The sequence below is a fragment of the Canis aureus genome, chromosome 5 (assembly GCF_053574225.1).
Source record: "Canis aureus isolate CA01 chromosome 5, VMU_Caureus_v.1.0, whole genome shotgun sequence".
Classification (NCBI taxonomy): domain Eukaryota; kingdom Metazoa; phylum Chordata; class Mammalia; order Carnivora; family Canidae; genus Canis; species Canis aureus.
In genome coordinates, this window is record NC_135615.1 from 68,913,283 (window position 1) to 68,941,217 (window position 27,935).

The 27,935-nt window shown below is 49.9% G+C and overlaps 2 protein-coding genes and 1 long non-coding RNA gene across 15 annotated transcripts in view; 2 read left to right on the forward strand and 1 right to left on the reverse strand.

The window, feature by feature from the left end:
* The window catches only part of PHC2 (polyhomeotic homolog 2), a 121,957-nt gene extending 118,206 nt beyond the window's left edge, over positions 1 to 3,751 (forward strand). For 6 of the 7 annotated variants that reach the window (XM_077898564.1, XM_077898563.1, XM_077898566.1 and 3 more), the window contains one exon: positions 2,337 to 3,751. In XM_077898564.1, coding sequence (XP_077754690.1) covers positions 2,337 to 2,491 — 155 coding nt within the window. In that variant the 3' untranslated portion in view covers positions 2,492 to 3,751. Of the gene's footprint in view, positions 1 to 231; positions 1,382 to 2,336 lie in introns of those variants that run through there. The other variant, XM_077898565.1, reaches the window with a different exon arrangement.
* A 2,172-nt stretch (positions 3,752 to 5,923) lies between these two features.
* On the forward strand, positions 5,924 to 26,792 carry A3GALT2 (alpha 1,3-galactosyltransferase 2). Of its 6 annotated transcripts, none has more exons than XM_077898572.1 (7): positions 5,950 to 6,881; positions 17,443 to 17,535; positions 22,747 to 22,939; positions 24,077 to 24,160; positions 24,395 to 24,484; positions 24,769 to 24,906; positions 25,593 to 26,792. In XM_077898572.1, the coding sequence occupies exons 3-7, from the start codon at positions 22,815 to 22,817 to the stop codon at positions 26,278 to 26,280; spliced, it is 1,125 nt and encodes a 374-aa protein (XP_077754698.1). In that variant the 5' UTR covers positions 5,950 to 6,881; positions 17,443 to 17,535; positions 22,747 to 22,814; the 3' UTR covers positions 26,281 to 26,792. The 6 variants fall into 6 exon arrangements, with proteins under 6 accessions (XP_077754699.1, XP_077754701.1, XP_077754698.1 ...); XM_077898576.1 differs by having other exon boundaries at positions 5,955 to 6,881; positions 22,747 to 22,866; XM_077898571.1 differs by lacking the exon at positions 17,443 to 17,535 and having other exon boundaries at positions 5,953 to 6,881.
* LOC144314461 (uncharacterized) lies at positions 8,213 to 25,731 on the reverse strand. Of its 2 annotated transcripts, XR_013380383.1 has the most exons (4): positions 14,848 to 15,011; positions 11,687 to 11,744; positions 9,385 to 9,552; positions 8,213 to 9,199 (listed from the first exon to the last, which is right to left on the reverse strand). It is a non-coding gene; the product is annotated as an uncharacterized LOC144314461 (long non-coding RNA). The 2 variants fall into 2 exon arrangements; XR_013380384.1 differs by lacking the exons at positions 11,687 to 11,744; positions 14,848 to 15,011 and adding an exon at positions 25,609 to 25,731 and having other exon boundaries at positions 8,214 to 9,199.
* Positions 26,793 to 27,935: the final 1,143 nt, after the last annotated feature.

The window sequence follows — 27,935 nt, forward strand, 5'->3', positions numbered from 1 at the left end:
TCTGGGAGTGGCTTGGCCAGACATTTTTGCCACAGGGTCTTTATGAGGTTGTCATTAAGATGTGGACCAAGGCTTCCATGAGCCTGTAGGATCTATTCTAAGGTGCCCCGCTCCCCTCATCTCCAGGAGGGTATGGCTGCCCACAGAAGGCCTCCATTCCTCTCCAAACGGGCCCCTTCAGGACATCATGCTTGCGTGTTCTTAGGACAAGGCCACCACTTCTCCCCACAGGTAGTGATCCAGGAGAGTATGGTGGAAGCCCCCATGCCCCTTTTGATCTAGACTCAGAAACCATGTGGCGTCACCTTCACAATATCACACAGGTCATGCCCACAGGTGCGTGAAAGGAAAGCCAGGTTTTTTGGGGTTTTTTTTTTTGTTTTTTGTTTTTTGTTTTTGTTTTTTTTGGAAAGCCGGGTTTATTTGGATCTGTTTGAGGGCTGGTTACCATAGTTCACCAGTCACTGGTCCCCACAATTCATGCTCCCCGCTCAAGCAGACCACCCTTACCCCCTTCTGTAGACCCCACAGATCTCATCCTATTGCAGCAGTAGTTCCAAACTCAGGGTCTCATCAGCAAACTCCAGTCAAGCCCAGTTCCTCTTGTTCTGAACACCTGAGAATTAGAGACACATTACCCACTTCCTTCCACAAGCCCAAGATGGGGTGGATAGGTATAGGATCACCACTGTAGGCATGCCTGCGCAGAAAAGGGAAGACATTGTTGAGGAGTGGGAGGGATACAGGAGTCACCGATGGCACCAATCCTGGAATCTAGCAGGGTGTGTGTTGGAATTTCTCTGATTAGGACTCAAAGCCTGGGAGTGATTTTCTTTCTTGCTTCCACCCTCAGAGTCATCCTTCCTTTCCCATGAAAGGTAGCCTGAGCTTTCAGTGGACTAGTTTTCTTGGCCTGTATCCTGCTGCTGTTCATTTCTATGACCCCAGACCCTTTCACTTCAAGCAGTGTTTATGCCAGTATAATTGTCTTAAAATGTTTGTGGGCTTCCAATGCATCTTGTTAGGGTTCACTCCATTAGACAACAAACAAACCCAAAAAGGCTCTAAGATAAGTCGTTCTCTGTGTTGGCATCTTCTGAAGCTGAGGGACAGTCCCCCTTAATATGTAAGATGCTCTGCTGGTGGATGGCGAGGATTGGTGAGGCACACCCGTAAAATCCTTACAGTTCTCTGAGGCAGCACCTTCAAGCTTCTGAAGTCTTGGTGAAAGATGTGTCATGCTCTCAGTTCCACCTCTAGACCGTGTTTTCTCACCTGTGTCCTGGATTTGATCTTCGCCTAGAAACTGCTTCTTAGTTTTGGCATCATTTGCTATCTGGGAGGACAGCGATTTTCAAACAAGCAAATCCTGGCTCCTTGATGTCTAACAGTTTGGCCTTTCCTCGTCGGTCCTCATTGTCCTGTGAGCGGTGGTCAGAAGCCCAGCAGCACTTTCAGTGTTCTGCTGGAAACGTCCTCCCCTAGATGGCTCCGTGAGGTGCAGTACACTTACCGGGTTACACCCCCAGCAGGGCCGCAACATTTTTTCCGTTTCTCAACAAAGATCCGTTTCTCCCAGTTTCCAGAAACCGTTTCCTTTCCTTGAAGACTCCCCCAGTCTCCTCACAGACCATCAGCCTTCTGTCCCGCCCTGGACACATCACTGACACTTCTCAGAGTCCTTCTGGCTCCCGTCTGCCACTCCCCTACCCACAGCAGCACTCCCCTTCCAGAAACCAGAATCTGCATTCGTTACTCTGGAGCGTCATGGCTTTTTACCCCGGGTTCTGTGGGGTCAGGAACGCAGCTTAGCTGCGCAGCGCTGGCTTGGGGGATCATACGGGGTCTCGGTCAAGGTGGCAGCCAGAACTGCGGTTGGCCAAAGGTTTGATGCCAGAGGACCTGGTTCCCAGGTGCCCTGCTTACATGGCTCAGGGGTGGAGTGCAGCTGTGGCCAAGTGGCCTCGGTTCCTCTCCATGTGGGCCTCCTCTGAGTGTTGCTTGCATGTCCTCATGACATAGTCACTGACTTCTCCCAAGTAAACGCTCTGGAAGAGCAAGATGGCAACTGCTGTGCCCTTTGCTACCCAGCTTTAGGAATCACATGCTGTCACTCCTGTAGCAACTTGTGGCTCTGCTGGGTCAGCCCCGTTCATCGGGGTGGTGGGGTGGGGTGACCAGGACATATATGAATGAGGTGTGGAGCACTTGGACGAGTCACGTAGCCTTTCTCGGGCTGTCAGATGAAAACAGAGTTGCCTTCCTCGAGGTGTGCCAGGCACACCGGTCAGCACCGGTACCCTCACTGATCCTGTCTGTGGTGGTGTCCCCCTCAGGCTGCCAGGAGATAGCAGAGGAGTTCCGTGCCCAGGAGATCGACGGGCAAGCCCTGCTGCTGCTCAAGGAGGACCATCTGATGAGTGCTATGAACATCAAGCTGGGGCCTGCCCTGAAGATCTACGCCCGCATCAGCATGCTCAAGGACTCCTAGGGCTGGCCAGCGCAGCTGGGGCTCTGGCCCGGGGCTCCTCCTCCCGACTGAGCAGAGCCAGACAGACATTCCTGAGGGGCCCAGAAGTGGGGCCAGTTGGAGGGAAGGGCTCTCCCTATGGGGCGTGGCTGGTGAGGAGGTCTTGGCACCCCCTCCATGGCTCTCAGGGGCCTTTCTTTCTGTGGGAGGGGCAGAGAGGTAGGTGGCGCAGAAGATGGGGCTTTATGCTTGTAAATATTGATAGCACTGGCTTCCTCCAAAGTCCCAATACTCTAGCCCCGCTCTCTTCCCCTCTTTCTGTCCCCCATTTTCCAGGGGGTATACGGTCAGGGCTCCCCAACCTGGGTTGGGCTATTTTCAAGGGCAGCCGTCAGGCCGGATAGAGGCCTTGCAAGCCCTTGCCTGCCTTCCTCCCACTCCTCTCTCCGGGCTTGGCTAACTCTTCCGTTGCCGGCTTCTCCCCCTTCAGCCCGTTTCTGAAGCAGCCAGGGGTTCTCCCCCTTCACCCTCCGCAGGTGGAGAGAGAGAAGCTGGGCCTGGTTTGGCCACGCCTGCTGGCACAGACGCCTTAACGCTGTGTGTGTGACTGGATGACTGTGTAGGAGCCTGGACTGGCAGATGGGCCCAGAGCCACCCTCTGGCATCTCCAGGTGTTCTGTAGCAAACAGCCACTTAGTGCTTTGTCCTGGACTCTGCTCGGCCTCAGAATGGGGAATAGAAAAGAAGGGCAGCCTCCACGCAGACAGGCAAGATCAGAAAGCGGCGAAGATCAGGAGGTTTTCCTTTCCAGAGTGGGCACGCTATCTCCGAAGCCCTTCCCACACTGTGAAGCCCCCAACTGCCCTGTTGGGCCACAAACAGCATTAAGGGAGCCGCTAGAGGCCGGGCCAGGCCTCCTGGCCTGCCCATCCGCCCGCCGTGGGGGCCCAGAGAACATCCGAAGGCAGAGAAGAGCCCCCAGGGTGATGTGGCCATGAGGAAGGCAGCCTTGGGCCTCCTGCCTCCACAGTTCTTTGCCTCTCGAACTTGCTAGCAGTTTGAACTACCTGCGGAGGAGGTAGGGCAGGAAGGGCGAGGGCCTGCCTCTGACTTGCCCTGTCCTTGGAGGCTCTGGGGGAAGAGCGGGGCTCTCCCTGGGAAGAGGGTGGGCTCCTTTCTCAGCTTGTTCTATTCCCCACTCACACCCCCAGGCAGGGTTGGAAATGAAGGACTTTTTTAACCTTTTGTTTTTGTTTTTTAAAAATAAATCTGTAAAATCTGTTTCTTCTGTGCCTTTCTCGATTGGCTACTTCTCGTCCCGAAGGAGAGGGATAGTTGTTTGGAGGAGGGACAACCTCCCTAACCGGACAGCAGGCCCTCCACCCTTTGCCGGGGCCAGGTCGTCTGAGGGCGCCCGTAGTAGACACGGCCTCATTTTCACAGGTGCCCCTTGGAATGGGAGAGCCCAGACCTGATGCTGTTGGGCCAGGAATATCTGGAACACCTAGGGCAGAGCCCAGACTCTTCCATCCGCGAGCGCACCCCTTCAGTTGGTGCTCAGTGGCTCCGCATCAGGGATAAGCCCTTGGGATGGCTTGGGTTCACTCAGTGCACTCTGAGCATTTTTCAGACACTGAAATTACTATCAGAGTCACTGTCCTCCATGAGGTGACGCGGTGACACCTAAACCTTAAATAAAGAGGAAAGGGGGAAGTGCCTGGGTGGCTCAGTCAGTTGGATGTCTGCCTTTGGCTCAGGTCACGTTCTTGGGGTCATCTTGGGGTTGAGCCCTGTGTCTGGCTCCCCGCTCCCAGGGGTCTGCTTCTCTGTCCTGCCCCTCCCCCACTCATGCACGACCTCCCTCAAACAACTGAAATCTTTAAAAAAAAAAAAAAAGGAGGGGGGATCCCTGGGTGGCAGAGCGGTTTGGCGCCTGCCTTTGGCCCAGGGTGTGATCCTGGAGACCTGGGATCGAATCCCACATCGGGCTCCTGGTGCATGGAGCCTGCTTCTCCCTCTGCCTGTGTCTCTGCCTCTCTCTCTCTCTGTGACTATCATAAATAAATAAAAACTTAAAAAAAAAAAAAAAAAAGGAACGGGCGTTCCAGGCAGAGGCGGAGGAGGTGCAGATGTCGAGGCAGGAGCTTGGCTGGGGCGGCCCAGGTGTGCGTGGCCAACAGCAGCTTGCGCCACCCCGTGCCTCTCTGAGCCAGGCCCGGTGGTGAGCAAAGCGGCCTCCCCGGCTTGCACAGAGCCCCGGATGGGAGGAGGGAGGCCACCTGGCTCCCGGGCCTTGCCTTCTCTGGGGTTTTCCTGGAGGCCTTGTTTCTCTGCCTGTTTAAAATGTGGGTTGGAGGCCTGGGGCCCAGCTCTGAAGAGTCTCCAAGGGCGGGCCCAGGAAGATTGGGCTGAGTAGCTGAGGACTTTGATAACTAACACCTCTCCGGAGAGCCTGTTAACGTTTAACCAACACCTGGAGGAAGAGAAGGTGACTGAGATCCTGACGCCCGAGGGCGGAGCCAGTCCTGTGCCCGAGGGAGCCGGTGGGGGGCCCAGCTGGCGGAGGAATGCAGGCCTGGGGTCCTGGCGGCGGGGCACGTCCCTACGCCCCAGACCCCTCCTCCCTTCCGGGAAGAGTAAGAGCCAGGCCTCTCCTGGCCGTGTTCCTCCACGTGCGGGGAGGGAGGAGGGCGCCCAGACTCCCCGGGTGAGGATGTGCTGACGGCGCGGCCGACGCAGGCGAATAGCGGTGCCACTTCTCTTCTTGGTGCCAGGGCGCTGCTCTACGTCCCGGTGGGTCCCCCTGCTTGTGAGAGCTCACGTTAGGCCGCCTTTACAACAGACCTGCGTTAGAACCTGGTTTCACTGACCAAAACAATCTCTGAGAGGGTTTTTGCTTTTCTGGAAAACAGGCAAAAAGTGAAAAGAGCGTCTTTTCTGCAGCAGGCTGCCCTGGAAGCCGCCACGCTCCGGCTCCGCGGCCTGGGCTCAGGAGCATCTGTGCTGCACCTCCCTTTATCCCACTATCTATTAGCAAGGTGTGTTCTAAGGCGACAGAGAAGCCTAAGGTTACTTTTTGGCCCTGGGAATGCTGGACATACTTTCCATAGAAAATAATAAACCACCTTCGCTTTACGTCTTTTCTGCTTATGGAAGTTTTCATAAAGAATATTCTGATTTCAGAGAACAGGAAAGCCTGTACTTGTTCCTGTGGCTTACACTTCTTTTTTTTAATTTTATTTATTCATGAGAGACACACAGACAGAGACACAGAGGGAGAGGCAGGCTCCATGGAAGGAGCTGACCTGGGACTCGATCCCAGGCCTCCAGGATCACACCCTGGGCTGCAGGCAGCGCTAAACCGCTGCGCCACCAGGGCTGCCCTGTGGCTTACACTTTTTTTTTTTTTTTTTTAGATTTTATTTATTCATGAGAGAAACAGAGAGAGAGGCAGAGACATAGGCAGAGGGAGAAGCAGGCTCCACACAGGGAGCCTGATGTGGGATTTGATCCTGGGACTCCAGGATCATGCCCTGGGCTGAAGGTGGTGCTAAACCACTGAGCCACCCAGGCTGCCCTGGCTTACACTTTATATAGAATTTTGCAGACCTCTTTTGATCATGAGCCACGGTTTTAAAAAAAAAAAAAAGCTTCCCAGTCTCACATATGTACTTACAGATATCTGAAGCAAAAACTTCACAAAACAATACCTCCCCTTATGTACCTTCTGATATTTTCAGTTCTCTTCCTGTTCATACGTTTTAAATCTTGCTCACAGTCCACAAAACTGTGGTGCCTGAGGGTGCACAACTGCACTTTTAGAAACCCTGCCCATTGTACTTTCCAGAACTGTTCCATATGCTCTACCTATGGGGCTCTTACACTGTCCCAGGTGACTGGTGTATGTACCCGTTTTACTGTTGAGTTGTCCAAGGTCACAATCAGGTGACCAGTGCCCTTGAGATCTGACTGAAGCTCCATGTAGGACGGAGTCCCCCCTGGCCCATAGACTCTACGAACTGACCCACCGACCTCCCCAGGGCTCCAGGACACTAAAGAGGCCCATAGGGACCCTGGGGCAGGTAAGAGAAGTCAAAATAGCTCAGAGCTTCTGGCCTACCGGAGCTGGCCTTACTCAGATCCACCTTCTTCCAGGTGATTGGCCCCAGAGGGGCTCCCGACACCCACCCTGGGGCCAGCTTCCTCCAGCAAGCACCGCCCCCAAGGGAGTCCCTCTCAGGGCAGTCCATCCCTGCCTGCTTCTGTGGGTGTGGTTTCTGACAGATGGCCCGGAGCGGTTTTGTCCCAGGCACCAGGAACTGGTCATTTCTTCTCTGGCACCGAGCTAGAGGGTTCTTCTTGGTGGACTGTCCTACCAGCTTCTCGAAATGGCTCTCAAGGAGGGACTCAGGTGAGTTGGGGACACTGCCAGCCTGTGGGGAAATATGGGGCAGAACAGCCGAGCCGGGAGGAGTCCAGCCTGGTGGCCAGGACACCCACGAGGAGCCGGAAGGCTGGCCTGCTGCGTACCAGCCGAGCCATGCTGATGTCGAGAGAAGGGGACTCTGAAAGGGGACATCACTCAAGGGTTAGAGACGGTCCATGGGGCAGAGCAGGAGCAGGGGACTGCATCCCCCTCACAAGGAGATCTTGTGGATCTTGTCGCAAAGCTGCGTAACTGCTCTTGCTTTCCTTACCTCCAAGCCCCCTTGGGGAGCAAGAGAAGACACAGTGCTGTGTCCCCCACCATAACCAAGGGCTTGCTCTAGTCTCCCTGGGACAGGCCGTCCAGGATTAAAACTTGTTCCCACTCGGGAACTATCTCCAGCCCTGTCTTGAGAGCCAGGAGGCTGGAGGGGGCAGAGCGTGGGGGGGCTTGAGGGCCCAGCTTCCACCAGTGGAGCTGGGGTGGGGGGGTGCTTCTGAAAATAGCTGAGCGAGGCAGGTGGAAGAGTGGGTCGGGTCAGACAGAGGCCCCTATGGCCTAAGGGTCCCCAGGCTGGGACACTGAGGGGGTGGCAGGAAGCGGGCGAGGGCCTACCATGGGCCCAGATCCGGGCCCCTTCCGAGCCCTCACCGGGGCTACTTGGGGCCAGCTCCACCGGGCTGCCCTGACTGAGCCCCAGGGCCCAAGATAAACATCAGCTCCCCCCCACCCCCAGATAGGAGGGTGCCGGCTGAGCCGAGAGAAGTGGATGCCAGCCTCCCTGCCCCCGGAGCGGAGCGCAGCCAGGGGCCTTCCTGGACCGGCCCTCTGGGGGTGGCGGTGCTGGCGAGGGAGGAGAGCCAGAGCTTCCGGGGGAGGCCTGGTGGGAACGAGAGGTGCCGAGCTGCGGGGGACAATAGCAGGGCTGGAGACCCTCGGGAGAGGAGCCTCGGGGCTGATCTGGGGCCCGGCCATAAGGAGTCCCAAATGCCGTGTTCTGGCTTTGGAATCCGTTTTAGTACATGTGCTGCCGAAGCGAGCACTGGCTTTGGAATCAGACCTAAGTCCAAACCTCGGCTCCCCCATTCAAGCAGCTGTGTGACCCTGAGCAAGTCATTTCACGCTTCCGAGCCTGTTTCCTCCTAAGGTGGAGATAGTCGCGGCATCTCCTTCAGGGAACCGTGGGCAGACCTCACTAGGTAGGGATACAAAGCACCCGGCAGGCAGAGGGGCAGAGGGTCCGCTCCCTAAACTCCGGGATCAGGAGTAGCGTAGACTTAACGCTGAAGCAGCCTTTTTTTTTTTTTAATTTTTATTTATTTATGATAGTCAGAGAGAGAGAGAGAGAGAGAGGCAGAGACACAGGCAGAGGGAGAAGCAGGCTCCATGCAGGGAGCCCGACGTGGGATTCGATCCCGAGTCTCCAGGATCGCGCCCTGGGCCAAAGGCAGGCGCCAAACCGCTGCGCCACCCAGGGATCCCTGGAGCAGCCTTAAGAAGGAGTCAAGGTTTGGGAAAGAAAGACAAGAAAACCATCGATTGCCTCATTCCTTCGTTTACTGAACAAACAGTCATTAATACACTAACCTCAAGGCAGGCTCTGGGGTTTGGCGCCAGGAACGCGAAGCAGGCCCCGCGGCGCGGCGGGCGGCGGCCAGAGGCCAGGGGCTGGCCCGGCAGGTGCGGGAGCGGGTCCGCCCAGGCCCCGGGAGCGCAGGGCGCCGGGCCGGCGTCCCAAGGAGGCTGCGTACCGAAGCGTTAGCTGGAGCTTGACGGTGGTTGGTAGGAAGATCAGGGCAAACATAGGAGGTGGGAGTCCCCGAGTCCCCGCAGGTTTGGGTCCCCCAAAGTCGCGAGACTAAGCCAGGGCAGGTGAGACCCAGGAGTCCAGAGCAGCGGTGCGGCCGGCTGGCTCTGCGGGGTGGGCACAGGGAGCTGGGGCTCTGGTGGGGAGGCAGAAGCAAGAGGCCTGGGTGACTGAGGAGAGCGGAAGGGGCCCCCTGGGGTAACTGGGACCAGTCACAGAGAACACAGGACTTCAAGATGTCATTTCCCAAGATGGAGGAGACCTGAGTGGGGAGCAGGTTTCTGAGGAAAATGCAAGAGCTCCTTTTTGGCCATTAAGTTTGGGAGACATCCAAGTGGAGGGCTGAGGTGGCACCAATGCCCCAGGTGTCCTCCTCAGGGGCACCTGAGCCCCACCCCGGTTGCAGGAGGGATCTCTGATCCCGGATGTGGTAGATGATGACTTGGGTCTCTTCCCTGGGCTCCCAGCACAGAACTCCCCAAATCCACGGAATTTCCTGATAGGAATCTTTTGTTATTCATAATGAGCCCTTACCAGGGCAGAGTTTGTGCTAAGGAGGTTGCATAAGGTAGCCTCCCTGCCCCACCCCCCCCCACCCCCCGCCCACCTGCCCCCCACTCAAGTGATTAGAGACTTGGAACGTTTAGTTAGCCCCACCCCCTGCCTGGGTTATAAACACACCTGAACAACAAAGTTGAGCAAGTTTCTGGGTTGGTGAAGGCATCCCAATGCGGGTAGGGGCACGGGGTGGTGCATTCCAACTCCTTGGGGATAGAAGCTCCTCCTGAGCGCTGGACCCTTCTGGATGGCACTCCATGGAGCACGTCATCTGGGTGTTCATAAATAAACCTGGAAACGGAAGTAAAGGGCCTCCCTGAGTTACGGGAGCTGTTCTGTGAGCCAATTATGGAACACGAGGGAGTTGTGGGAACCCTGGAGTCCAAATCAATCAGCCAGAAGTAGGAGTGGCCCAGGATTTGCGGCTGGCATCTGAAGAGGGTGTGGTCTTCCAGGGCTGAGCCCTTTAACTGAGGGACCTGGGACTAACTCCACATAGACAGTATAGACAGTAGAGAATTGAATTGTTGGACACCCACTTGATATTGGAGAACTGAACTGGTCATTGGTGTTGGAAAGCACCCCACAGGGTGACTAGAACAAGAGGGGAAGCTGGACAAGAGATGACTGTGAAGGGACGCCTGGGTGGCTCAGTGGTTGAGTGCCTGCCTTTGGCTCAAGGTGTGATCCTGGATTCCCAGGTTCAAGTCCCACATCAGGCTCCTTGCATGGAGCCTGCTTCTCCCTCTGCCTGTGTCTCTGCCTCTCTCTCTCTCTCTCTCTCATGAATAAATAAATAAAATCTTAAAAAAAAAAGAGATGACTGTGAAGAAACAGACATTTTCTCCTGTTAGACAACATTAAAGAACAAAATTCAACTGAGTAAATGTGAAGATCGAATGGGACTTACTTAAGGATTCATGAATCGGACAGCATCTCAGCAGATTGAAAGGAGCTCTGAGGAGCTGTACAAAATGGAAGACTTTTATAGGCAGGAGGGAATATTGGAAAGGAAGCTTCTAGCAAAAAGTGGACTGTTCCAGACAAGGTCACTTTGGAGGAAGGCGAGGGGTCTATTGGGCAGATTATACCTCACTAGTGCCGACCAGGGAATTCCAGACCGACTGGTTAAAAGTTAACATTCCTGGGAGAAGTTGGAACTGCAGTTATGTTAAGTACTAAGTCTTGGTTTGCGGACAGTGTGTGGGGGGTGGGGCTTACTGTGTGTGACTCCATTCCGGGCCCGTTGTTTCTTTTTTAAGAATTTCCTCCTTTAGACCAGACTCTGAGTTTAACTGAGACAAGCATTAGCGCCGCTCCCATCTATCGCTCCATCCAAAGTTCTCCCAGTTTTCACTGATCCTCAGTGTGGCATTCACTGCTCCTGACTTCAGGTTTACAGTTTTTAAGGACATTTCACTTCATTCCCTTCTTGATGTTCCAGCCTCCGGGAGATCATTTGCTTTGTGGTTAGAGGCTTCAAACATGCATTTAAAGCTTTTCAGAGAAGACAGTGCCCTAGGATTACTACTGCATTATACACAGGATGCTCTGTGTATAGAGTGCACTTAGGGGCCATGGTCCCCAAGACCCAAATCAGTCAAAATCAAGTAAGTCAAAGAAAGACCCCACTGGAGAAGTCACCATTTTAAGGTTTAAGAGATCTTCCGTTAACTGAGCTTTCACTGCCCGGGAAGTGTAAATCCAGGTGCAGGCACAGCACCTCCACGTTCAGCTCAAAATTCAGCAAGGGCTGTCCTTTTATTAAAACCAACTCTGGGGCAGCCCGGGTGGCTCAGAGGTTTGGCGCCTGCCTTCAGCCCGGGGCGTGATCCTGGAGACCCGGGATTGAGTCCCAAGTAGGGCTCCCTGCGGGGAGCCTGCTTCTCCCTCTGCCTGTGTCTCTGCCCCTCTCTCTGTCTCTCATAAATAAATAAATAAATAAAATTAAAAAAAAAAAAAAAAAACAACTCTGGCCAGAGTCTAAGGATTTTCATTGTGCGACTATTGCTCTAGCACTGGATTTGTGCCATACTTCAAAGAGTTAAGAACAGTGTCCTGATCACAGCCTCATTTGTTTTCACTCCTAACCAGGGAGTTAGGGACCTGCCAAAGGAAGCAAATCCTGAATCACAAAAGCCTCCCCGGTAGGTCCTTTCTAACTTGACCTTGTAAATTTAGGGGAGCTCCCTGACAGGGTATCTTGGTTTGTTTGTAACCAGTTAGGGGCCCAGTTACATAACCCTCTTAGATAAGAGGCATTGCCTGTCTAGGCACTTAACAGGCCCATAGGGAATGAGAACCGCCACAAAGACAGACCCTCTGAGCACAAACCACTCCTGCTAAGGTGGCACTGTGAATGGATTCGATCATCACAAGACAGATCAGAGTTTTTGAAGACAAATCCAGAAGTCTGAAAGGTTACCTTCCTTTAGCAGTGGCCCAGGAGATACGGATGAAAGTGTTCTTTTTCCAGGCCAATGCTAGAATAAAGGAAAGAAAGAAAGGAGAAAGGGTTTTGTCGTTAAAGTAGGAAGTCTCGATCTGGTGTCTTGGGTGGAAGCAGTCTACCTGGATGCCCGCTACCCCTCTTCCTTGTCAATCTGATTTGGAGGTCGCCAGCATCTGCACAGGATCAGATGTCAGGTGCAGCCTTCTTTGGCTGTGAGGTGAAGGTATCCAAGTTCACATCCTTGAAGTTTGGCCGCCATCAGCGTAGTGAGGAGGACCTGGTATAGTCCCTTCCAAGGAGGTTCAGGGCATTCTTTGTTCTTGGTGACTCCAAGTTATTTAGGAGAAAATTGTTAACATTAGTTTGGGGAGTCGTAGCCAGATATTTGAAGAAACTAGAAAAATTCAGGATCTGATTCTGTTTACAGGCATTTATTAACAAAATCTCAAAGACAATAAACAGGATTAGAATCTAATATCTACAAGGTGCAAACAACTTTTCTATGATTACCTGTGTTCACCAAATATAATCACAGTAAAACTAATCTGTTTGCATTAAGTTGACCTGATTATATAAGTGCAGTAAAAATAGTGGTTGACAAGCCCTTCTGAAGACTGCTCTGCTGGAACTTCTCATAAGGAATCTCAGATTGAACTTTTTAAAAGTCTCTGAGGCAGGAAGCCAAGCCAAGGAGTCACCATGAGATTTTACTGAAATACCTATAGTTTGGGTGATTTCCTATGTGTCTTACTACAAGAACAGATTCTCCTAGAACTTATGCAAATAACTAGCTATATTGCTCTGAAAAGAACACTCAAGTCTCCAAATTCAGGAGAGGATCAGGTTGGGGAAAAAAAATAAATGTTTCATCTTTGTTTACAAAGGTATGCTTTACTGAATTGCCGTAAGTCATACAGCTTAAGAGAAAAGGTTTCCTTAAATATGGAAAAACAAAAACATTAAGGAACCAGCAGTGTTTCAGACGGAAACTTGTAAAAAATTATAATCATCTTCCTTGTTCATTCGGTCCCATGTAATTAATACTTTTTCTGTTTGAGTCCAGTTTCCCTATTAGTTCTGAAAATTTTTACCCATTTCAGCTTTATGATCTTCAAGTTACCAGAAACCTGTCCTGAATCTCCTTACTTACAGCTGAAGCACTTTTGCAGCAATATTTTTGCAAAAGCATCAAAGTAAAACCATACCATCTACAAATGACAAAAGGTTTTAAAAAATGGCCGTGGTTAAATAGAATTGACAAGGAAATTTGACTATTTCTGTAACATACAACATTTTAAGACAATAACCAAGGTTATATGACTGATAGCATTATACCAGGACATAGTAGATCTTCAGGAATTTCACATAATTTCTCGAATATTTACATACTACACAAATACAACATAAGGAAGGCTTCATTTTTTTTTTAAGATTTTTATTTTATTTGGCAGAGAGAAAGCACGAGTGAGGGGAGGGGCAGAGGAAGAAGCAGACTCCCCAGTGACTGGGGAGCCATCCTAGCACCCTGGGGTCAGGACCTGAGCCTAAGGCAGACACTTAACCCGACTGAGCCACCCAGGTGCCCCAGGAAGGCTTTGTATTTGACAGTGCTTCCCAAATAAGCCTAATTAGTTTGGCATCTCTCTTTTTATAAGGAGAACAAAACTCTTTTGCAGTTTTTCCAAGGATCCTATAGAAAATTTCAAAATTATTTTCAAGTTAAAAATATTTCCTTCAGAATTATATTGTGGGAGTAAGGGGGAAAGAATTTATAAACGGTATCAAAGGGTTTTGCGCCCGAGCGCCTGGGTGTCTTAGTCAATTAAGTGTCTGCCTTCGGCTCAGGTCATGATCTCAGGAGCCCTGTGTCAGGCTCCCTGCTCAGTGAGGAACCTACTTCTCCCCCTACCCCCTGCTCGTGCTCTCTCTCAAATAAATAAAATCTTTTAAAGATTTTATTAAAAAAATAAATAAAAAAAATTAAGGGTTTTTGGGGGTTTTTGGTGTTCTTTAGAGGGAGGAGGGGCAGGAGAGAATCTTAGGCTGGCTCCAGGCTGAGTGCAGAGCCCAATGTGGGGCTCAGTCTCAGGACCCAAGACCATAGCCTGAGCCGAAATCAGAGTCTAATGCTTAACAGACTGAGCCACCCAGGCACCCTCAAAGATACAAAAGGGTTTTTTAAAACTTGGTCAAATAAGATCATAGGTCATCGTGAAGCATAACTTGATTATCTATTTAGCCATAATGATGATTTGTCTGCAGACAAGTACAGAGTTAAGGAATTGTAAAACAAAAACAAGCTCTTAGCTTTTCTAATAGAGAAGTCTGAGTTTTCTTAAGTAACCAAGAATCTGATATGACACACAGGAAATTATTTTGAGAGGACACAAAATCTTTGTTTTCTAGGCAGATTACTTAAAGGTAAAGAAAAACCTTTATAATCTCATATCAACTGCAGACCTATAGTCTAAGAAAACTTTGTCCTAACAGAGAGGAAACCAATTTTAATTGTGTACTTGAGCACTTTTGCTATTAACATCAATTCACTTTTTAAACTTACTTATATCCATTCCAGTCTTAGCCATCTTGACCACACATAAAATCCCTTTCCTGGGCAGCCCAGGTGGCTCAGCGGTTTAGCGCCACCTTCAGCCCAGGGCGTGATCCTGGAGACCCAGGATCGAGTCTCATGTCGGGCTTCCTGCATGGAGCCTGCTTCTCCCTCTGCCTGTGTCTCTGCCTCTCTCTCTGTGTGTCATGAATAAAGTCTTTAAAAAAATTTTTTTTCCCAAGATTACTTTTCTACAGACCATCTGCAACCTTCTTTTTTACGTTCAGATTTCGTCCTGTTTTTTCTTTCCCTTTCTGAATAACCAGCCTTACTTTTAGGACAAAATTACTTTCCCTCAACAAAAGTGCATTTCCATCCTCATACCTTCTCTTACCGAAAATGCACATCCTGCTTTCCTTTCACACAGAGAACTTTCTTTACTAATGTCAGTATTTTTTATTTTATTTTATTTTGAGATGATCTAAATATTCAGTGAATTCAACTTAACCCATCACTTAACATAGAAAGACTTTAAGGTTTTAAAGGGTCAAAAGATTTTGGAAACTATTTGCTGAAAAGTTACCTAAAAACTCTTATCCTGGGATCCCTGGGTGGCACAGCGGTTTAGCACCTGCCTTTGGCCCAGGGCACAGTCCTGGAGACCGGGGATCGAATCCCACGTCGGGCTCCCGGTGCATGGAGCCTGCTTCTCCCTCTGCCTGTGTCTCTGCCTCTCTCTCTCTCTGTGTGCCTATCATAAATAAATAAAAAAAAACCTCTTATCCCATTTACATCTATTTAAATAATTTATTCTTAACAATTATATTAAGATTACCTGCAAAAATATCATTCATTAGAAATTAGACAAAGTAGGTTATAATCCTAAGTTATTTTTCAGGCTGACAAATTTTTGTAATAGATATGAACTTATTTTTATTAGTCAAACCCAAGTAGAATGAAATTTGTGTGTCTGGCATTTAATGCTGATAACTCTAAAGACATATCAATTTTTAAAAAGCAGTTAAGTAGTTTTTTTTTAGTAGAGTTCTTTACACATTAATTTTGGCAGTCCTATTTGTAATAGAAAATACTACAACATCTACAACACATAGAGGCAGACACATATGATCATAAAGACATGCTGAGACCTTACGGCTTTTGTTTTAAGATTTTAGCCATGAGGAGTACCTGGGTGGCTCAGTTGGTTAAGCAGCCAACTCTTGATTTTGGCTCAGGTCACAGTCTTAGGGTGAGATGGAGCACTGTGTTGTGCTCTGTACTGGGCATGGAGTCTGCTCAAGATTCTCTCCCTCTCTCTTATAAAATAAAATATAAGAATAAAATAAAATTTTAGTCATGAAACCAGTATGATAATACAAAACTCACTAGGTTATAAAAGAATAGTTGGAATAAATTAAGTTTATCTGCTCAGATGGCTAAAGCTTTTTATTAGTATTTATGGAGAAGACACTTAAGATTTTTATTACTCTTTGACAATCTAATGGAAGCTGTGGACTAGATTATGGGCAAAGGAATGTCTATAGCAGTTTGTATGTCTTAAGAGCCTCTTTCCTTCCTTTTCCCCCCATTCTATTAAGAATTACAGTTGATTCTTCAAAACCTGGCTTTGAATTGCACGGGTCCACTTATAATGGATTTTTTTCGATAAATACAGTATAGTACTGTGAATATTTTCTTTTATGATTGTTTAAATAACAATTTCTTTTCTCTAGCTTACTTTATTGTAAGAATACAATATATAATACGTATAACATATGAAATTTGTTAACTGACTATATTATCAGTAAGGCTTTTGGTCAATAGTAGGCTATTTGTAGTCAAGTTTGGGAGGAGTCAACATTATATGCCAGTTTTTACTTCAAAGGGGGTATCAACACCCCTCACCCCCTGTTCAGGAGTCAACTGTACTTCCCTGAAGTTTGCAGTTTAAGGAGATGGCCTAGACCAGAAGAGGAGAGTCCCTGGAGAAAATCAAGTAGAGTATTTACATCTCAAAGGCACAGGGAAATACTGCAAACTCCTTCAAAGAAGGACACGAGTTCCCTAAGGCCAGAATGTTTACAGTACATACACGCCTTTTGAGGTGAATCCGGGCAAGGTTAATTGTTAAAAAGAAGGGTGGACTTTGAATTTATATTTTTAAGTAATTTCTACATCCAACATGGGTGGATGTAGAAACTCACAACCCAGAGATCAAGAGTCACATGCTTACCAACTGAGCCAGTCAGGTGCCTCTATTTTATTAAGTAAGCTCTACGCCGAATGTGAGGCTTGAACTCACAACCCGGAAATGGAGTCATATGCTCTACCAACTAAGCAGGTCAAGCCTCCCCACCCCCCACCCCAGAATGGATGGACTTTGAATTGTTTCTAGAGCTGCATTTCTGGTCTTGCAAAGATGTGGAGAATAAGGATAGCTGCTTCTAACTCCTCGAGAAATTGAGCTGTAGCCTGGAGGACATCCCAGGACTGACATGCCCATCCACCATGTTGGAAAGGTTTTCTTTCCCTGAGTACATTTAGCTTAAGGGAGAAGGTTTAAAAAATATTCATATCCGGCTCTGAATATCAGCTTTCAATTTGGCCAAGTTTATGACCACAAAATTATTAAATTCTTCCAAATATCTTGTCAGGTTTCGGCTAGGACAAACAGTAAGCATTTCAGGCAGTACAAAACAACCTCATGAACCCCAAGAGTTATCCTCCAGGAGGGTACAAGAGATTATTTTCACAAGCTCTAGAGCCATTCCCAAAGATCAGTAACGAATGGCCTGGATTTGGAAAGGAAGGGACAAGGTGAAAACTTTTCTCTTCCTACCAGATACTAAGAGATCCAGGAGAGCTGACTCTGGTAAGAATATTCTCACCTTTAGCCAGCTCCTTCCAGTCTTTCCCAGGATCCCACGCAGGCCCCAAGTGGTGTGCTTTTTTTAAGTACGCTCCATGCCCAATGTGAAGCCCAACTCAGGGCTTGAACTCACAACCCTGAGATCCAGACCTGAGCTGAGATTAAGAGTTGGATGTTTGCTTAACCAACTGAGCCACCTAAGCACCCTATGAGTGAGATTTAAAGTAAAGGGTGTAGTTACAGTATCTATTAGAATTTGGCCAGTTGTTAAAATTAATTTTAATTTTAGTTTCCTCTTTCCTGTTTAAGGGAATTTCGGGAGAATCCCTTGGACACTTGTCAACTCTGAGAGGGGCCTATATTGGAGGCCCACCTTTGGGAATTGATACAAGGACCTTCAAGGTGATGTTGGATATTTTGCATAGGGCCTTTGAAGACAATGTCTTTTCTAGCATCTGTTGATTACAACTGAGACATTGATGGGGATCCCTGGGTGGCTCAGCAGTTTAGAGTCTGTCTTTGGTCCAGGGTGTGATCCTGGAGTCCCAGGATCAAGTCCCAGGATCGAGTCCCAGGATCGAGTCCCAGTATCGAGTCCCAGGATCGAGTCCCATATCGGGCTCCCTGTATGGAGCCTGCTTCTCCCTCTGCCTATGTCTCTGCCTATCTTTCTCTCTCTGTGTGTCTCTCATGAATAAATAAAATCTTTAAAAAACAAAAAGCAACTGAGACATGGTCCCCTGGGCCAGCATTTTAATGATGGGCCCCTAGGAAGGTACAATGTGAGAGGCCCAGATGCTATTTTAAGTCTCTGTCTGGCCTTGCAGCTGTTGTAGCTGTAAGACTAATGGCTTGGCAGACTTCTCTTTATGATCTTGTGTCTAAATTTTCATTGGCCTTTTGCGATGAATTTTTTTAATGAAGCTATTCTGGAATCTTGAAGCCTGTGGAAAGCTTCTGTATGTCAGTTAAAATAGGTATCCCATTCAATTGGTTTGATTTGGGAACCTCTCCCCGCCCCCCTTTTTTTTTAGATTGATTTATTTATTTGAGAGAGAGTGCACATAAGAGAGCACGAGCAGAGGTAGCGGGAGAATTAGGCTCCCTGCTGACCAAGAAGCCAGACTTGGGGCTTGATCCCAGGACCCTGGGACCATGACCCAAGCTGAAGGTAATCACTTAACTGACTGAGCCACTCAGGTATGCCCCCCTCCTTTTTAAAAAAAAATTTTTTTTAATTTATTTATGATAGTCACAGAGAGAGAGAGAGAGAGAGGCAAAGACATAGGCAGAGGGAGAAGCAGGCTCCATGCACCGGGAGCCCGACGTGGGATTCGATCCTGGGTCTCCAGGATTGCACCCTGGGCCAAAGGCAGGCGCCAAACCACTGCACCACCCAGGGATCCCCCGTTTTGTTTTGTTTTTTTTTTTTAAGATTTATTTGACATTTGACAGAGAGCAGGGCAGAGGGAGAGAACCTTAGCAGACTTAAGCTGAGCACGGAGCCCGACTCAGGACCCGATCCCATAATCCCAAGATCATAACCTGAGCCACTCAGAAATCAAGAGTCAGCCACTTAACTGACTGAGCCATCCAGGCACTCCTAAGAACCCTTGCTTTTAAGTGTACTTCTTACATGAGTCATGAGTGATCTTGTCTAAATGCAATATTCTCCATAATGGCAATTGTAATTCTAGGTTGCTTTAGTAAGATTTGCCATTTGGTAGATATTGATAGCTTTCAGGACTGCATCAATAAAATAAGACACAAAATAAAATAAGACACAAAATAAATCAGTGTACTGGAAGATGGTATGCTTAACTCTAAATTTTAAGGATCCCATTATTATTATTAGCTATTATCATTTTTCAGCTAAGCCATTAGGTCTCTAAGTACCAAACTAACACCTAAAAGGGACATGCTGTTGAATTGGGAACTGCGTGATATTTTACAGTATACCTTGTTGCATTGAAATTTTGAGGTTGGCAGGTGGCCTAATGTCAATCTGAATCTAACCTTAGCCTCGCCCAACATATGAGTTTTTAGGTTAGAGGGCAAGTGCTCTAACAGTTTTTAAATGCTTGGCCCACGCCCAACAATTCTTACAGCTTGTTGGCTTCTGAGATTCCCATTAGCAATAGCTTTTACTATGTACATATTAACAGAAATCACCGGTGACAAAAGAAATGAGACTGTGGACACCAGCAGCAATCTGTAGATGGGCAGTTAGAAGGCCCCTTGTGTGCACCACCAGCCAGTCCTTATGCAGAAGCCGGGAGCTGGTGGGGAACTGAATCACAGAGTCCGAAGAATGAGGACTGCAGACTGAGTCCAAATGAGCAGGAAGTGCAGCTGCCCAAAGCAGGTCCCAGTGTGGAATCTGGGGACAGAACTGAAGTGTTGGGGGGTCCAATCAAATAGAGGAGGTATCAGACTATAAACCAAGGGCGAGGGGCTGGGGTTATGGGGGAACCTGCTGCCAGCTCAAGCTGACCAGCCCCAGACTGGAAAGCCAATTAGATCAGAAGCTTGATGCAAAGACAGTGGAGCTCAGAACCAAGGCAAATTTACCTAAGGCCCTCAGAAACAGTGAGAAAGAGAATTCAAAGGGTTCACGGAACACCTGCTTCTCATTGTCCCTAAAGCCACCAGAAGCCTCCTTTGATCCTATCGGTACTACCAAATCTGTTTAAAAAAAAAAAAAACAAAACAATTCAGCTGAGTAAATGTAAAGATCTAACTGGCTTTATTTAATGGTTCATGAATTGGGTAGCATCTCATCTCCGCAGATCGAAAGGAGCTCTGAGGAGATGTACAAAATGGAAGGCTTTTACAGGCAGGAGGGGATGGGGAAAGGAAGCTTCTAGCAAAAAGTGGGCTGTTTCAAGCAGAGTTACTTTCCTTCGGGAGAAGGCAGGGGTCTATCAGCCAGAGAATCTCACTAGTGCTGACCAGTTAATTCCCAACTGACTGGTTAAAGGTACATTTCTGGGAGAAGTTGGAAACTGCAGGCAGGTAGGTATTAACTGGTTTGGTTTGTTGACAGGGGGCTTAGTGTGAGTGACTCCATTTGAGGTCTATTGTTTAATAACAACCAAAGCACCACATTGTATGGTGGAACATGATAGAAGCATATCAAGTAGAAATCCCCTCTTCGTCCAATCTCAGCTCCATCAACTGTGCAACTCCTTCTGAATTGTCATCTAACCTGGTAGCCGCCAGCCTTATGTGGCTACCAAGCACTTGAAATGTGACTAATTCCAACTGAAATGTGCTATAAATCTAAAATACACACTGGATTTAGTATTTAGACTTGGTACAAAACAAGGATATAAAATATCCCCATAATTTGTATATTGATTATATGTTGAAAGGTTTATTTGGGATATATTGGGTTAACTTAAAATATTATTAAAATTAATTTCAGCTGTTTCTTTTCACATTTTTTTTCATGTGACTACTAAAAAATTTCCATTTATATATGTGGCTCACATTATACTTCTGGACAGTGCTGTTCTAGATCTTCTCCTGCAGGTTTAGAAAAGACCACAGATAGCACGTCTGTAAACGCACAGGTTCGTAGGTGTAAGGACTTTCCCCTCATAGAAGTGAGATCAGCCTCTATATACTCCTGTTACTTCCTTTTCCACTCAACACTTCAGGACCTCTTTTCCAGAGAGTACATATTAATCCATCTGATCCTTTTTAGGGGTCACGTTGCTTTCCGTGGCTCATTCATCCAATACCCCCCTGGTCAACCCTGGGGTTGCTGACATCCATTTGCTATTTCAGACAAAGGTACAAGACCATCCTTGATCTGCCCACTGTGAGTCTCCATTCCTCAAGGTGGGATAGCCGGGCAGGTGACAGCACTTCACTTGTGACAGCAAAAGAGCCAGATCCTTAAGGCTTCGGGGACAGGGCTAAGAGGTGTAGACTTGATCTTGCAGGCTGTAGGAAGGCTTAAAATGCCTTGTTGTTTTTCTAAATTGCTAACGCTGTACTTTTCCTTCATTAAAAAGGCAGTCTAAGCACATTACAAACAACTGGAAGGGGAAAATAAAGGGAAAAAGAATCCTACTATAACTTACTGCATAAGACACTTACGTTTTCCTCTTTAGTCTTATTTTCTGGCGCATGTTTTAATTCCTGCTAAATTATAATCATACTGCCCATCAATTTTAGAGCCTGCTGGGTTTTTTTTCTTTTCTTTTCTTTTCTTTTTTTTTTTTTTCATTTAAGCTTCCTGTGTAAGTATTTTTCCAGGTTGTCAGATAAAAGGTTATTTCGTCAGTCTGTGGGCTGGCTGTTGGGGCCTTTCCAGCCGGCCACATGAGGCCTTCTCCATGGTGCGCCCAGTCGGGATCCAACCAAGCTCCAGTGACCCTCATGAAAGAAACACACATCCCTCCACCAATCCCAGCCCCTTGGCCTCCTCCAGTTACCATCCTCCTTCCTTTTTTTTCTTTTTAAAGATTTTATTTATTTATTCATGAGAGACACATAGAGAGAGAGACAGACAGAAACAGAGACACAGGCAGAGGGAGAAGCAGGCTCCATGCAGGAAGCCTGATGTAGGACTCGATCCCAAAACTCCAGGATCACGCCCTGGGCAGCTGAGCCACCCAGGGATCCCCCTCCTTCCTTTTTTACAGCCATACTTCTGGAGAGTCATCCGGGCCCCCTGCCTCCACCACTGCATCTCCAGTTACTCCTCCCACCCCACCAGACAGTCTGGCACTGTCTCCTTTCCCAGCCCCCTGGCCCTGGCCCTCTAACCCAGTTTTGCCCAGCCCACTGCCTTAACAGTCCTTCACCACCTACACCTCCCCACCCCACTTCCGGGTGTCTCACGCCACTGCCACTGGACCCTGAGGGCTGGCAGGGGCCTAGAACCTGCCTTTCTGTCTCCAGACATGCTCCCCTACTCCCAGTGTCCAGGCTCAACAGTTCGGCTGGAATTTTTTTTTTTTCCAAATAAAAATCTGACTGCATCATCCCCTGGGGAAAGTATCTTTCAGGGCTCCCTATGGTCCTCAATATGAAGCCCAAAACCCTTAGCCTGGAATGCAGGCAGGGTGTGATCTGGCCTTGGCTTACCTCCAGCCTCTCCTCTCTCCACTCCCCACCTGCACTCCACCCTGCAGTGCCATGCACAACCCAAGCTTTCTCTCACCTCTCACTTTTGTACATTGTTGTTTTCTTCTCATAGACCTTCCTCCCTACTCTGCTGCCTTCTTTGCCTGGGTAACTTCTAATTATTAGAGGCCACCTCTTCCAGGAAGCCTTCCTGACTTCCTCCCCATTAGTCAAGGCTCAGTTGCTACCCTCCAATTCACCCTCACAGCATCTTGCATTTATACTAATTCCGGCCTTCACTGTGCTGCGCTCCATTAATCTCTTCACGGTCTGTCATCGAACCCATTCTCTCTCTTTCTGGCCACCCACATCTTCCTGACTCCATTCCCTGGAGAGAGGTCTGTGCCTCGCTCACCTCTGAATCCCTGACCTAGCAAGTGCTTGATTCTGAGCTCATGCCCAGTAAATAGAGGGTGAATACATGAATAAGCAGAAACTCGTGAACATCTTGATGTATAAACTTTTCCCATACAGGTGATTTCTGAACAGGCTCCTGGAAGTTGGGCTGATTGGATTAAAAGAGATGAACAGTGAAGGCTTTGATGACCATAGCTTTCCACAAAAGATCTAGCAAACTTCACCCCCACCAGCAGTGTAAGAGTGTCTACCTCATTGTATCCTTGCTGCGTGGCTGTTTTTATTTCTTTTTTAAAAGCTCATTTTACAGGTAAAACATGCCAGCTTGTTCTAATTTGTATGTCTTTGGTTACTGGTGAGGTTGAACATTTCCGCATACATTTGCTTCCTAAATGCATTTCTTCTTGGATGATTGGTCATGTGATATGGACACTGTTAAGGCAAGCAGGCATTTTACAGCATGGCTTTGGGGGCTGTTGGAAGTGGCTGGCAGCAGGGAAGTTGATGCCACAATGATCCTGGTGAGGGATGCACAGGCAGTTGCCATGGGAGATGGGGGTACAGCAGGAGCTGAGTGGGGGACATCAAGGAGGCCGTGTCAACCCTATCCTGGGACTGACAGCAAACAGGGGTGAGGGAGAAGGAGGGGTTTCAGGCATGGCCAACTGAACAGAAGGTACCATGTGCTGAGATGCTGGTGCAGGTGAATATGGGTGTGCACACACGACTATGAGATGCTTCTCCGAGCTATCTACTAGATACATCTGCTGAGGAACAGTCAAGTGGGGGTGGCAGAAAAGGCCAGGGAGCAGGAATGTCTGATCTGGCAGGCTTCTTGAAAGAGACTACGGGGGGCCCAGACTTGGGAAGGATGTGTAGGGCAGAGAGTGGAGTTGGGAGGTTGTCCCGGGGATGAGGGTCTGCTCAGGAATAACAGTAGCAACAGTCCAGAGTGTACTGAGCCAGTACTATGTGTGAGGCCCTGCTCTCATCGCTTAGCTTTATGCAATCAATGGCATACTGGGAAGCTGGGAAAAAGGGATAGCAAGCACTCCCAGTACGGAGAGGGAATAACCTCAAAGACAAGGGTCCGTGGAGGTGGAAAATGCAAGATGCAGAGGAGCCTATCTACTGTGCTCCCCTTGAGTCGGGGGAGGGAAAGGGGGAGAAAGGAATTGCTACCATATTTCGATCTGCCTCCATGCAGAGCAACTAAATGGCTGGGACCTGGAAAGACTGCACTATACAGACTGCTTTGTACTTTTGAATGCCTGTACCACGTGAATAGGATAGATTTGTATTTAAAAATCAATAACACAAAAAAATAAATAAATAAAAAATAAAAAAATAAAAATCAATAACATGAAACATTAAAGTTACATAATCAATTTCTCATGTGTATGTCTGGAATATAAATGAGTTGCTAATGCCCTTCCCCACCACCTAGGACCTGGAAGAGAATCTTCTGGCAGCTGATCCTACTTGGGTTTGGCCTCTCAGGGCTGCTCCTGTATGGGCTCCCTATAGTCAGGTACTACCCCCTTCCCCCAGCACAGAGTATGGGAACCAGCAGGGTGAGGATTAAAGCAGCTCCTTCCGGGTGCTGGGGGAGGGGGGGAGAGTGGGGTGTGTGTGGCTATCTTGGCCTCACACTTGTCCTTATGGGTTCTCCCTCCTTGTAAAGAACAAAGTGAGAAGCTTCCCCCTCCCTGCCCCCTCAGCTGGCTGTCATGCCCCTCCCTCACTGCTGCCCCCACCCCCACAGGCATCTGGAAGTCCTCATCCCCATGGGTGTCTGCCCTTCTGCCAGAATGGCCATGCTGAGAGACAACTTCACTGGTCTCCTGCGTCTCTGGTAAGACGCTAACACTGACATACCCTCCAGAGCTCTGCCCCAGCGTCCCTGCCCTCCTCACATCCCTCACCCCAGCAGGGCCAGGTACTCCTTCCAGTGGCCCCATTAGGTCACAAATCTCCCAATCCTTTGTACTGGATCTAGGCTAGGGATCTCTAGGGGTAGGGGCTGGGTCACACCCATTTGTGGGTCCCGAGGGCCCAGCACTGGGGAGGTAGCAGTGCACATGCACCAAATGGGTGGATGAATGAATGGACCTCTCTCTCCATACCTGCCCTGGCCAGGGCCCGGCCTGATGTTCTGACCTGTACCTCCTGGGGGGCTCCCATTATTTGGGATGGCACCTTCGACCCAGCTGTGGCCCAGCAAGAGGCTCTACAGCAGAACCTCACCATTGGTTTGACTGTCTTTGCTGTAGGCAGGTAAGGCCTGGGGAGGGGGGGTGGGGCTATCCAAGCAGAGAATGGAATGGGTGGGTATGTGACCTAAGGGCGGGGCACCCTGTGGGCCACAAGATCCCAAAGTGAAGAGGGAGTCAAATGGAGCACCTCTCGTCCTAGACTCCCAGTGAGAGGGCAGGACGGTCCTTTCCCTTTCCCTCCACCCTGGACACCAGCACTACGGTGCTGCCCCCAGGGCAGCCCTTATGATCCCAGGGATCCCTTAAGATCCCAGTCGCAGGGAGTCCCCCAGGGCCTGCCCTTAATGATCTCTGTAGGGAGCTGCCACAAGCTCAGTGCCCGAAAACAACAAACAACGGCTGTCAGCACAGCTCCTGGTTCAGGAGGCAGATTTCCCCGGGGCTCCGTAGGAAGGGCTCCTGGCCGCTGCCTCCCAGGGTCTGGGCCTCCCGGGACGGCCGACTGCTGTCCCCACACAGCCCTCCGCGCCCCTAGCTGGGCTTCCTCAGCGCCCTGCGGCATCAAGGGCCTGGGGCTTCACAAGCGAAGGCTCCAGGCCCGAAGGAGGCACCGACTAAGGCCGCCGCCCGTCCCAAGGGCCAGCACAGCCTCTGTGCCGCGCCCCGCGTTCATCCAGGCAGGTGGCGGGGCCGCGGGGAGGGGGGGGCGGCCGCCGCGCCTCTCGGGCTGACCCCCCGCCCCCGCAGGTACCTGGAGAAGTACCTGGCGCGCTTCCTGGAGACGGCCGAGCGGCACTTCATGGTGGGCCAGCGCGTGGTGTACTACGTGTTCACCGAGCTCCCGGCCGCCGTGCCCCGCGTGGCGCTGGGCCCCGGCCGCGGGCTGCGCGTGGAGCGCGTGGTCCGCGAGCGGCGCTGGCAGGACGTGTCCATGCAGCGCATGCGCACGCTGCACGAGGCGCTGCACGGCCGGCTGGGCCGCGAGGCGCACTTCGTGTTCTGCATGGACGTGGACCAGCACTTCCGCAGCTCCTTCGGGCCCGAGGCGCTGGCCGAGTCGGTGGCGCAGCTGCACGCCTGGCACTACCACAGGCCGCGGTGGCTGCTGCCCTACGAGCGGGACGCGCGCTCGGCCGCCGCGGTGGCGCCGGGCGAGGGCGACTTCTACTACCACGCGGCGGTGTTCGGGGGCAGCGTGGCGGCGCTGCGCGGGCTGACGGGGCACTGCGCGCGGGCCCTGCAGCGGGACCGCGAGCGCGGCCTGGAGGCGCGCTGGCACGACGAGAGCCACCTCAACAAGTTCTTCTGGTTGCACAAGCCCGCCAAGGTGCTGTCCCCCGAGTTCTGCTGGAGCCCCGACATCGGCTGGCGGGCCGAGATCCGTCGGCCGCGCCTGCTGTGGGCGCCCAAGGAGTACGCCCTGGTGCGCGACTAGGCCCTGCTGGGGCCCCTGCCGCCCCAGCCAGAGCTTGGACGGAAACGGCCCCAACGTTGCGGCCTGTGCCTTTGGGGCCCTTCTCGCCGGGAGGGAAAGATCCCCTTTCAACAGCGACCGGTGTAGCAGGACGGCGGGGCGCCTCTGCCAGGCTGCTGATAGACCTTTCACAGCTCTAGCCCTACTGGATTCGGCCGATGCCTCCTGAAGAGCTGTTTTAACCCCCATCACGCACCGACACCCCTTCTTAGTAAGGAGACTGAGGCACAAAAGGAAACAAAACTACCTAAGGACACAGAGAATCTACGAGTCGGTCTGGGCAGCAGCAGCAGAGCCAGGGCTGGCCTTCACTCTGAAAACAGAGTAGCTTCTGGGCAAACAGGAGAACGCCTCTGCTGCAGGAGAAACTTGGTGGCATCTGAGTCCTTGGCTTTGCCCTTCCATCTCCCTCGACCCTCAAGCATAGTTTGTAGATATTTAAGTAATATTGTAATAAAACTATTCCAAAAGTGTCCCTATGGCCCTTTCTCCCAGGCAATGTCCACAAAAAGGACATGTCCTTGACGTGGGGCTCTTAGGGCTGTCTGGGAGGTAAGTTTCCTTACCTGTGGCTGCTATTCAGAGTCTTCATCAAGTGGGGATAAACACAGGCTCTGAACAGGAGGGAAATCATCAGGCCTTCCATGAACGGCGGTCACAGTGCCAAAGAGACAGCAGGCAGCAGCTGGAGGCCCCTGGGCTGTCCTCTGACAGTTGGGACTGCTGAGGCCTTGGGAGAGTGAGGTTTCACCCCAGGTCCCCTGAATCCTTTGTGTAGTGTTCTCACAGTCCTTGCGTTTTTAATAGCCTCCACAGTTCCTTCAAAAGACAGCAATTCTGGCATAAATCAACCCTGATGGTTTTTACAATCTGATCATTTTTACAACCAGATTCTACTTATTGATGATGTGAAATAAGAGATCTCTCTACTCTCAAAAACAGTTTGAAGTTCCCCAGCGCCTCCTGCCCAAACAAGATTCAGCAAACCTTAGAAGGCCATTTGGACTCTGGATTAGAGGTAAGAACAGGCTAGGTGTGCCTAAGAACAGATTATTGCTTGATGATTTGGGGCTGGCACATCCCTTCCTCTGGTGGGAAATTGTCCTCCACCTTACCCTGCAATATTCACCAAGAGCTACCCACACCAACCTTCATCACCCGGGGCCATGAGAGACCTGAGCTTGAGCTAATAAGATCTGGGTGGGAATCTGTTCCTCTTCTAACTCCGCGAGTGACTCTGGCCAAATCCCTTACTTTTGCTGACTGTTGTTTCTCGTATGTAAAGTGGGGATGCCGATCAACCTCCTTGCGGAGGTTGGGGTGCTCCAGAAAATGTGACTTGCCTTCTCCCTCTCCTTGCTTGCCCCTTCTCCAGCAAGTTCATGGAGTGCAAAGGCTTTGCCAAAAAGAACAGCCATTTCCTGTCTTAAAGAGGAAATAATGGCACAGTCAGTGGTTTCCAGGTGCTAGGCTGGGGCAGCTCCACACTGTGGGTGGAGACCTTCCTGAGGAGGGGGAAGGGTCAAAGAAGCTGTGGTATGGAACAGATGACTTCTTGTGAGTGTCTCCCTCCTTTGTCTTACCCAGAGGCCCTCAGTGTGTATGTGTGGTGCATT